This window comes from Mastomys coucha, chromosome X, assembly GCF_008632895.1.
Source record: "Mastomys coucha isolate ucsf_1 chromosome X, UCSF_Mcou_1, whole genome shotgun sequence".
Taxonomy (NCBI): Eukaryota; Metazoa; Chordata; class Mammalia; order Rodentia; family Muridae; genus Mastomys; species Mastomys coucha.
The window spans coordinates 63,783,700-63,795,883 of NC_045030.1; the positions used below are offsets into that span (position 1 = coordinate 63,783,700).

A 12,184-nucleotide genomic window follows, 5' to 3' on the forward strand; every position below is an offset into this window, starting at 1 on the left:
TTGTGTTATTGACTCAGACTTCTACAATATAAAAACAATTAAAACCAAATTTTCTATCAAATAAATCTCCAAATATATAAAGTAGGTAAGTTGAAGTGAATTTGAACTAAGCAACGGAAGGCTTGAACTTTATTGGATTTGTGCCTGAAGTATGTGGTATAGCTCAGTGAGTGAGTGGTTATCTAGTATGCATGTGGTTTATATTTTATCCCAAGCTCCAGAAAAAAGAGTGGAAACAGCTGTTTTTATGTTAAGTCTACAAAGTTTCTCACTTAGCATTAAAACTGCTGATGGGGAGGATGAAGCTCTAATATTTTATAAAGCACAAGCAAAAGGTAAACAAAGGCAGGTGTGCCAGCACATATCTGTATTCTTACAACTCAGAAAGGTGAGATAGGAGGATTGCCAGGAGTTCAAGGACGGCCTGAACTACATAGGCAAGCCAACATGGGGGAAAATAACAAAACCTTGCCAAAAACAAACAGAAAACAAAAAGGGGAGGGGACAGGGACACAGGTAAAAATGAAATACTATTTAAAAAGTAACTGATAAAGTTATTCAGTAAACTGAACTGCACAAAGAACACAACCTTCCCTACCTAGTAGAATCATCTGGATGCAACAGAATAGAAAAGTAAAATTAATTATCAGTAAATTTTATATTGGTAACTGCTCACTTGGCTAAATTACTGCATTCAAGTTCCTATCTATTCTCTTTTATGTAGGCAGTAAGTGGAATTTTGAGATTCACAGTCTACCTTTATTACAGAACTTTCATTTTTCACACTCTTCTATCTACTGTCTACTATATCTACTTCTATCTACTATCACACTACTTCTGTCTTCTATCAATCTTCCAATCTCCAAGACCCAATAAAGTCATTGACTAAAACTGAATCAGAACTTAGTAAAATTTAAAGGTTATTTTCAGTGACTTAAACAAAAAATAAAGAATTCCTCACAGTTTTAATAAATTCTGCCCTTAATGACTTTGGTTTTTCTTATCATTTATTTATTTGTTCATTTATTGTATGTGGCTATTGTCTGTGTATGAAAGAGCACAAACACGTGTGCCACAATGTACATTTGGACGTCAGGGGACACTTCATGGGAGTCAATAATCACTTTATTCCATGTAGGAACCAGATCATCAGGTTTGGTGTCAAGTGGCTTTACTCACTGAACCATTTTACAGGCCCCAATTCAGTTTTTTAAATAAAGGAAATGATAATGTAATTTTAGACCTAAAACTCTGATCAAAGACATAAGTCTAACATTATAAATGAATTATGTATTAACACACTAATTCTTATTTCACTGAAGAGACACTAGAGCTCAAAATTTATAAAAGAAACTAAACTTAAAAACAGTAACAGTGTACAATTAATGCTCCTTTTATTAAGGAAGAGAATTTCCAATACTGTGCCAGCTAGAAAATTATGGTGATAAACCAAAGTCCCTGTAGAATACCTTAGATTAGTAAGGCCTCATTTTTTTCCTAAGGAAGTATTTGTGTTCCTGAACCAAGAGTCGCTAATTTTATAAGTAAATATAATTTAAGGTCAAAGTGTTTGTCTTCAGTGCACCCTGAATTTATAACATACATTTCCTGTAGCACTGACTTTACAGGAAGCTATTTGTAAAGAAAAAGCTCTCAAAAAGCAAGAATTATTTTTATGACAAAGGAGAGAAAGGAAAATAACATTTGCTATACTGTTTGAATACGGCTAGCATATGCGATAAATTTATATTTCTTAAATTAAAAGATGGTAGTACAAATATTATGGAAATAAAGGTAATGCAAGGAAGACAAGGTCCAATTATAAAATTGTTGGTTTCTCCAGAGCAGATCCTAAGGCTCATTTCTAAAAAGAACCCTCTCCATACATTCAAATCTAACAGTCCAAGAAAATATATAGTAATGCACTGGAATAATCATAGAATACAAATAACAAACAGATACATTTGCTAGGTTAACACCTGGCAAACAGTGGTAAATGCTTTATATGTATCATTCAATTTCATTCTTATTACAATCTCCTGAAATGAACAATGCAATAAACCTATTTTATGGATAAGAAAATTAAGGTTCAAGTTAAACAATTTTAACTTCCTATTCACTTCTTCTAAACTGGGAATGGTAGCACATGTTTTTAATCCTGACAGAAGCAGGCAGATTGCTGTGAGGTTGAGGTCAGTGTGGTCTACATACTGATTTTAAGGACAGCTAGAGCTATATAGTAAGAGAAAAAAACAAAGCCCAAAATACAAACAAACAAACAAACAAATCCCCCCCAAACACATTTTTATTCCCAGAAATGAGGCCCTCATGAACAAAAACATGCACTGTCATTACCATTCACTATACTAATGATATCATATTAACATTTCTTTCTAAACCTAGTATAGTGACTCATGTCTATAATATTAGCACTTGAGAGGTAGTAGCAACACACACATATACACACACACACATACACACACATGAATGGAGGTCAGCCTTTTTTTCTGAAATTACTGTATTGTCAATTCCTCTTTGTATGGCTCAACAGTTTTTATTAAATGGCAAAACAATTGATTAGAAAAACTATATGTATGTTACTCAGAGGAGGTTGTCTTTATGTGTACAACATGTTCACATTTGTACTGTGGTTTTGTTTAGAAACAGAAGTTTAGCTCTCTCATCTGCTCTCTTTTTTTTTTTATGTGCTCTTTAAAACACAAAAACATGCTATTACATCGTTTTAGATGCTGGCAAAAATGGAAGTTACATAAAATTTGAAAAAGCATTCCATTAAATACATAAAGATTGAGAACTAAAGTGCAACAAATGATCATCACTAATTCAATGAAAAGTTACCATCAACATAGCTCTTTACTGTCTTCCATATAAGACACTATAGAAAAATCAGAATTCCTTCAGATTAATGAAGAAGAGAATAAACCCGAGGAAGGTGCACAGACAGCATAGTGTGAAAAGGGATTTTTCTTCAGTTATTCAGCCTTACATAGTAGTTCTGTTCCTGGCTTTATCTCAAGTGCTTGTTTATCAAGCTGGAAGCTTTCTCTGGGTTTACTTTCTCTAAGTCAACAAGATGAACCTCAAAGGACCTTTTATTTCTTGTGTCTATGATTCTGAGCCAAAGGTCTATAAATCTATACTGAAAAGACTATTCACTACCTACCACATACAAGTATATAAGCCCCTGATTGTAAATAAAATTTCTGCAATAGTGTGTAAGAGAAAAAGAAAAATCACCATTTTATCTGATTGTTACAGTGTTCTACAGGTCTATATACATATCTACTCATTGGGCGTCTCAGTTTTCACATTCGTATTTTACATATTAATCTTTTATTCCTTTCTTTTTGTAGATACAAGGACTCATACAATACAATTCCAACTGTCCTAGAACTCAGAGATCTGTGTGCTTCTGCTTATATTTTACATACTAATATTTGAAATGAAAAAAATCTCCACTATGCCATTGTTTAAAGGAGAAACTAAGGGGCTGGTGAGATGGCTCAGCGGGTAAGAGCACTGACTACTCTTCTGAAGGTCCTGAGTTCGGATCCCAGCAACCACATGATGGATCACAACTACCCATAATGAGATCCGACGCCCTCTTCTGGTGCATCTGAAGACACCTACAGTGAATTACGCGGGAGTGAGCTGGGCTGGCGGAGGACCTGAGTTCAACTCCCAGCAGCCACACACATGATGGCCATCTGTGAAGCTATAGTGTACTCATACACATAAAATAAATAAAATAAATCTTTAAAAAAAAAGGAGAAACTAAAGAAATTTTTGAATACCAGAATGTGCTATATTGTTAAAGGAAGAATTTTAGAGCCTAAGTGATTGCAGAAGTGCACTGAATTAAATGTCACCAATGTTTTAGCTTCCCTTTGCCAGACTGCATTTAGAAGTGAAGAACATTATCAAAATATGTTCCTTGCTACAAGAGATTGTAGTAAACCAGTTATGTACTACCTAGCACCTTGCCTGGTTGGCCAGCAATAAAGATCAGTAAATTAATACTAGCAGAGTGATGACTACTGGGTACTAGGAGCTGTAAGAAGTGTTTTCATCTATGAAGTATTAGCAATATCATAAACTGTATTCATTAATTTAACAAAGGTGATATAGCTAGTAAATACTTTATAAAGATTTAAATGCAGGTATTCAAACTTGTAGGACCCTGCTCTCAGCTTACACCATACTAGACTAAGACCATTATTTAAAAAGTGCTGTGGCTATTGTGGTTAAACTTTACAGGTCAAGAAATATACAGGCAAAATGGACCCTTTAGGACCCAGAATCACAAGTCAGAAGCAAGATAGAGGAGAGACGCAAACGGAAGTCACTAAGCACCCTCCAAAAGAATGTAAATCATGTATAGTCTAATCCTTTCAAGGGCAACTCAGAAAGCTTTACACAAGTAAATAATTAATAAGTCCCTGTTCTACCACTGAGAAACACCCCTCCCCAACACAGTAATTATTACTTGTAGCACATTTTAAGGCCTGAAGTAATATGCACCGTCAACAGGCACTGTGAATCATAATGGGAGGCACGTGATAGGCTTTTTAAAAAGTAAATAACCATTCAGAGTAATAATTACCACAGTTGGCATTATGATTTGTATATGAACATGTGTGTATACATATATAAATGCATCAGCATCCTTAGAAGCATAAATGAATATACACAACTTTGTATGAACATCTCATAAGCTTAAAAAAAAAAAAGAAAAAGACTTTTTAGAGATTCCTAGGAAGTCCCAGAGACCTGGAATGGGGGAAGCCCCCAGGAGTCTCTGGGGATGACCAGGAGTCTATGGGAGTCCTAACAGTGGGAAAATGGAACCTGAAGAGGCCACTTCTGTAGCCAGACAGGACCCCCAGTGAAGGGATAGGGAGACCAACCCATCCACAAAAATTTCGACCCAAAATTTGTCCTGTCTAAAAGCAATGCGGGGACAAGGATGGAGCAGAGACTGAAGGAATGGCCAACCAATAACCAGCCCAACTTGAGACCCATACGCAAGCACCAATCCCTGACACAATGATACTCTGCTATGCTTGCAGACAGGAGTCTGGCATAACTGTCCCCAAGAGGCTCTGCCCAGCAGCTGACTCAGAAAGGTATATACACCCACAATTAGACAGTAGATGGCTCTTGGGGACTTTTATGGGACAATAGGAGGAAGGATTGCAGGCCCTGAAGGGGATGGAAACTCCAAAGGAAGATCAACAGAGTCAACTAACCTGCACCCTTAGGAGTTCTCAGGGACTGAACCACCAACCAAAAGACACACATAGGCTGGAGCCAGGCCCCTGGCACATATGTAGCAGATGTGCAGCTCAGTCTCCATGTAGGTCCCCCAACAACTGGAGTGGAGACTGTCCCTAAAGCAACACCCTGTCTATGAAATCTGTTCCCCAACGGGGCTACCTTGTCTGGCCTCAGTAGGAGAGGATACACCTGACCCTGCAAAGACTTGATGCTCCAGGGTTGGGTGATATAGGGGGTCGGGGGAAGGAATCCTCTCAGAGGAGAATGAGGATTATTGGGGAGGAATTATGTGAGGGGGAACTGGAGGCAAAGTGACTGGGATGTAAATAAATTAATTAAAAAACCACAACTTACCTTAGACGAGACTATTCTATTATCACAAAATCTTTGTGCAATATAAGCTTCTGTTCCTGAAATAGGATGATTGCCAACAAATACCGTGCGTGTACCAACTCGTTTCTCTTCTCCAGCACACTAACCAAGAGAAAGAAGGAAAAGGTCAGCTCTTCACCATATTTCTCCATGTTTTTACCAAGCTTTGAATTCTGGTGAATCAGAGAAGCAGGGAAAGGTAAAAACCCTTTCAAGAAATTCAAATCCATAAATCTCTTAGTTGTTATCTAGAAAAACTGCTGTTTGAACCAACTGGTCTAAAGCCAACAGTCCAATTCCAAAATAGTTAGAGAAAACATCTAAAGGCACATAGAGAACTTTAACTCAAAATATGGTACTCTGATCTATTGATAATTTAACAATAAGGTACTTGGAAAGATGTTGTAAGAGTGTTTACTCTGATACTGTGATGGATGCACCAAAGAAGAAAAGTAATTGCAATTACTCTTTTCTGTGTATTTTCTTTAACTAATCTCATATTGTCAGGAAGGAAGATTCAATAATAACTGATACTTGAACAGATTTTGACACAAGTTTTGTCTAGCTCCTATGCAGGTCCATTCAATTCTCATAGACAATAATTTATTAATCACAGCGTAAGACCTAGACACATCCATCCACCTGAACTCATTTGTTATTCCTCAAATTGTCACATTCTTAATCTTCTCATCCTTTATAAAGCAAGTTTATAATAGGCTGGGTGGTAGTTTACACTTATATATATTATATATATATATATATATACATACATATATACATATATACATATATATATATATATATATATATATATATATATATATATATATATATATATATATATATATATGAGCTTGTAAGTATAAGGAGTTTATATATATGTAAGGAGTTTGTGGCCAGCCTGATCTCAAATACAAACAAACAAACCAAACCCCCAAACAAAACAAAACACCTTAAAACAAAACCAATTGCACAAATAGAAGAGAGTTTATAGATATCTATATCCCATTTGATTAGTAGAGCAACTAATTGCAATTCTTTGGTTCTCTTAAAATACATGGTAAAATTAATGAATCTACTGTCAACTAATTTAATGAAATTCTGAAGGATATCTTATGGAAACAACACTGTATTTTTATTGACAGCCATATTATTTCAGACACAGTCCAAATGCAGCTCAACTATTATCTTTACAAAAAACTCTAACTTAGAAAAAAAAATAGGCTGGGAATATTTTCTTTATTATACAACTTCTGAGGACCATCTTATCAACTAATTTATCAGAGAATAGAAAGCACAATATAAATTATTTCTAAACATGAAATAATTACTTATAACTTTAAGTCAAATCCTATTAATGGAATGATCACTTTTCTACAAAGAAACTATATCATTCTTTGATTTTATAAATTTTCTTGTGATCTCCGACAGTCTACTGTCCTAAAGTCAGTTAGAAATATATTTCTAATGCTTCGTTTACATCTTTTAAAAGTAGATTCACTGAATCTAGAAGGCCCAAAGTAACCTATTAGTAACCTACTAGTATATGTAAAACCTACTAGGACTTCACTGTTATCTCTATTTAAAAAATTAAAATGTGAGCTGGAGAGATGGCTCAGCAGTTGAGAGCACTGACTGCTCTTCCAGAGGTCCTGAGTTCAATTCCCAGCAACCACATGGTGGCTCACAACCATCTGTAATGGGATCTGATGCCCCCTTCTGGCTGTCTGATATATACAGAGTGTGTATGTGTGTGTGTGTGTGTTTGTGTGTGAGTATTAAATAAATCTTAAAAAAAAACATAATTAAAAAAATTTAAATGTTTATGAGTGATTTGTCTGTATGTCTGTCTGTGCACAGTGACCAAGGAGGCTAGAATAGGATACTAGATCTCTATAATTGGAATTACGAATGTTTGTGAGCTGTCATGTGGGAGCTGGGAACCAAACTTGGGTCTTCTGGAAGAGCAGCATTGCTTTTAATCAATGAGCCATCTCTCCAGTCTTCTGAGCTCTTTCCTTAGAACAGAATACACTTCTAAGAAACTCAAGATAGTTTTTGAGAGTGCTATGTTAGGAACAGTGTCTGAACATACTAATTAGAAATCAGTATTTATAGACCCTCATTTTTATTTCTTAATGATAATTCCTCAATTGCAGTATCTTGAAATACTAGTCACAAAGACTTTTTGATGAGTTATTCAAATGTCAAAAATGCAAATCTTTAAAAGAAAAGCAAGAGTCCTTAAAATTTCAAAATTTTCCAAATGTCTACTATGTTTATATAATTATTGTCAGCATTTGTTTGTATCTTGTGAGAATATTACTTGTAAAACTTACCTTAAAAATAATAACCATCCCAAATATAAAGCATATTTTTTGCTATTTTTTAACTTAAGCTTATGAAATAAGTTGCTGCCTTCAAAATTTACACAAAATCATCCAAAATTATTAGAAAACATTAACACAAGCTCATGCTCATGTTTATCTCAGTAGTAGAGTGCTTGCTTATCACATATAAGGCCCTGGGTTTGATCTCCACCAATACAAAAAAATAAGTACTTTTTTTGTTTTGTTTTGTTTTGTTTTTCAAGACAGGGTTTCTCTGTATAGCCCTGAATGTCCTGAAAGTCACTCTGTAGACCAGGCTGGCCTTGAACTCAGAAATCCGCCTGCATCTGCCTCCCAAGTGCTGGGATTAAAGGAGTGCACCACCACTGCCCAGCTAGCTACTTACTTAAAACAAAAAAAGAGTAACAAAAACGTATGTTCATATAATCACAGCAAATATTTCTACTTGCTGAGGCTAGAGAATCCTAAGTTGAAAGCCAGCCTTAGCTACAAAGAGAGACTTTGCCTTTTAAAAATAAAATATGTACTTCTCCATTGCTGGTTAAAACCTAAACTAGAACAGCCACTGTGGAAATCAATATAGTGGTTCCTCAGAAAACTGGGAATCAACCTACCTCAAGACCCATATACTTAAAGTAAGTAAAAGTCAAGTGCAGGGAGTAGAGGAGTTTGTGAGTAAATGTGTGTTTAACTGAGCATGCATATCAAGTACCCTAATGCCTGAGACTCACGAGACTGGCAAAGTGTTTCTGGATCAGGCTCAGTGAAACTGCAAAGCCTTCCTCTGATTCATGTATGGATGTTGAGATTGTCTGTAGAAATGCTACTTGAAGCTTCCTACTAAATGCTTTATAACCTGAGACTTCTCTATGGTAAACCTGCTTCCTCATACAGCAGTACAACATATCCACCTCCTCAGTTCAGACCTATTAAAGAAACGTTACATGTTTCCTGGTGGGCTGTTGGTGTGTCTCCACCACCTAACCCCAGCTTTTCTGTATGTGTGTTTGCTGTTTCATCATTCACTGCCCTGTTGACCAAGACTGTGCACATAGTGCATGCAAAGAGAACACCTATACACAGGAAATAAAAATAAAAATTTAAAACAGAAAGAAAGATGAGGAAGAGACAAATGAAGTAGAAAGAGCGGGCTAGTAGGGCAGGATGTTTCTTGCACTGCCATATAGCTCCTCATCTCAATTACAGTAGCTACTAATTAGCTTAAGATGAAAATGAACTAGCACTTTACCATTCTTAAATTATCTTCAACTTCTTTGGTCTTGGGAAGAAAATATATAATATTGGGCACATGCTTTTATGACTACTACACAGATGAATGATATTTACAATTTTAATAAGAAGTTTCCCCCACACATATTACCTCTCTTTCAAATGAGGTTTAAGTGATTTCTATCTCCATAAATATGAGAAAATAGATTGAAATTATGTACAAGTAAGTGTGTATTTATGCACAGATCCTAGAAATGTCTGTTAGACTGCAATATAGAGCATGAGAGAAGCTATATAATATGTACTTTCCAAATTTTTCAAAGGAGCTCTTTTTTAAAAATTACATATTTTATTTACATTTCAAATGTTATCCCCTTCCCTGGTTTCCCCTCCAAAACCCTCTATCCCATCCCCCCTTCCACTGCTCACCAACCCAACCCACTACTGCTTTCCTGTCCTGGCATTTCCCTATACTGGGGCATATATGAAAGGCTTAGATTTGAAGCTCAGGAAGCCTGGAGATGGGGTGATAGGAAATATATGTCTTTTTCACACTTGCTTTACCCTAATTCGGATGAAACTGGAGTCTCTGGTCGCATAAATGTCAAACACAAATGACAACTATAAATTTGTGTAACTTCCTATAACTTTCCACCTGCTGCCATAGAGTGTATAGCTTTCTGCTGGGGAAGTTTCCTAGCTGGTCTGCTCCCGTGAACATATCATATACTGCCCCATCCTAGAAGAATTAAAGATGTAAGCATCACCAACAGAATACAAGAGATAGAAGAGAAATCTCAAGTGTAGAAGATACCATAGAAGAGATTGACATAACTATCAAAGAAAATTCAAAACATAAAGAACTCCTAACCCAAAACATCCAGGAAATTCAGGACACAATGAGAAAAACAAATCTAAGAATAATAGGAATAGAGGAGAACAAAGATTCACAGCACAAAGGACCTGGACATGTCTTCAACAAAATCATAGAAGAAAACTTCTCCAACCAAAAGAAAGAAATGGCCATAAAGGTACAAGAAACCTATGGAACACCAAATAAATGGGATCAGAAAAGAAAATCTTCTCCCCATATAATTATCAAAACACTAAATGGACAGAGCAGAGAAAGAATATTAAAAGTTGCAAGGAAAAAAGGCCAAGTAACATACAAAGGTAGACCCATCAGAATTACACCAGACTTCTCACTATGAAAGCTAGAAGAGCCTGGTCAGAGTTCATGCAGACTCTAAGAGAATGCAAATGCCAGCCCAGGCTACTATACCCAGCAAAACTCTCAATCAACATAGATGGAGAAACCAAAAGATTCCAGGACAAAACCAAATTCAAACAGCATCTATCTATTAACCCAACTCTACAGAGGATCCTGGAAGGAAAATTCCAACACAAGGAAGATACCTGCACCAAAGAAAGGACAAGATATTAAACATCTCACAACAAATTCAAAAGGAGAGAGCCACAAGCACAAAAAGCCACCTATAAAAACAAACATATCAGGAACCAACAGTCATCTTCTTTAATGTCTCTCAATATCAATGGACTCAACTCACCTATAAAAAGACATAAGCTAACAGACTGTATATGCAAAAAAGACCCAGCATTTTGCTGCATACAAGAAACACACCTCAATAACAAAGACAGGCACTATCTCAGAGTAAAAGGATGGAAAAAGGTCTTCCAAGCAAATGGTCCCAGGAAACAAGAAGGAGTTGCCATCCTAATATCCAATAAAATAGACTTTCAACCAAAAGTTATCAAGCGTGATGAAGGACACTTCATGTTCATCAAGGGGAAAATCCACCAAGTGTAAAAGTCTCAATTCTAAACATCTATGTCCCAAATGCATTGGCACCCACATTCATAAAACAAATGTTACTAAATCTCAAAGCACACATTGCTCTGCATACAATAATAGAGGGAGACCTCAACACCCCACTCTCGCCAATGAACAGGTCGTTGAAACAGAAACTAAACAAAGACACAGTGAAACTAATAGATGTTATGAACCAAATAGATTTAACAGATATCTAAATGACATTTCACCCTAAAACAAAAGAATACACCTTCTTCTCAGCACCTCAGCACTTGGTAACTTCTCCAAAATTAACCATATAATTGGTCACAAAACAATCCTCAACTGACCCAAGAAGACTGAAATAATCCCATGCATTCTATCAGATCACCATGGCCTAAGGCTGGTCTTCAATAACAGCAAAAGCAAAAGAAAGCCCACATACATGTGGAAAATGAACAACCCTCTACTCAATGATAACTTGGTCAGGGAAGAAATAAATAAATTAAAGACTTCACGGAATTTAATGAAAATGGTGACACATCATACCCAAACTTATGGGATACAATGAAAGCAAGGATAAGAGGAAAATTCATAGCACTAAGTGCCCTGGTAAAGAAACTGGAGAGATCTTATACTAACAACTTAACAGCACACCTGAGAGTTCTAGAATAAAAAGAAGCAAATTCACCCAAGAGGAATAGAAGGCAGGAAATAGTCAAACTCAGGGCTGAAATCAACCAAATAGAAACAAAGAGAACAATACAAAGAATCAACAAAATCAAAACCTGGTACTTTGAAGGAATCAACAAGATAGATAAACCCCTAACCAAACTAACTAAAGGGCCCAGAGACAGTATCCAAATGAACAAAATCAGATATGAAAAGGGAGACATAACAGAAATGGAGGAAATTTAAAAAAAAATCATCAGATCCTATTATAAAACCCTATACTCAACAAAACTAAAATATCTAGATGAAATAGATGTTTTTTAAGACAGATACCACATACTAAAGTTAAATTAAGAGCAAGTAAAGTATCTAAACAGGCCCATATCCCATATGGAAATAGAAGAAGAGACTTGAGGGCCCAGGGAGTTTAGAGCTCTGGTTGGGTGGGGGG

At 35.9% G+C, this 12,184-nt stretch overlaps 1 protein-coding gene across 10 annotated transcripts in view; it reads right to left on the bottom strand.

Annotated features, from left to right (window-relative positions):
- The window catches only part of Atp11c (ATPase phospholipid transporting 11C), a 119,631-nt gene that overhangs the window by 95,855 nt on the left and 11,592 nt on the right, over nucleotides 1-12,184 (bottom strand). For all 10 annotated transcript variants that reach the window (XM_031363124.1, XM_031363153.1, XM_031363184.1 and 7 more), the window contains exon 2: nucleotides 5,653-5,772. In XM_031363124.1, coding sequence (XP_031218984.1) covers nucleotides 5,653-5,772 — 120 coding nt within the window. The remainder of the gene's footprint in view (nucleotides 1-5,652; nucleotides 5,773-12,184) is intronic.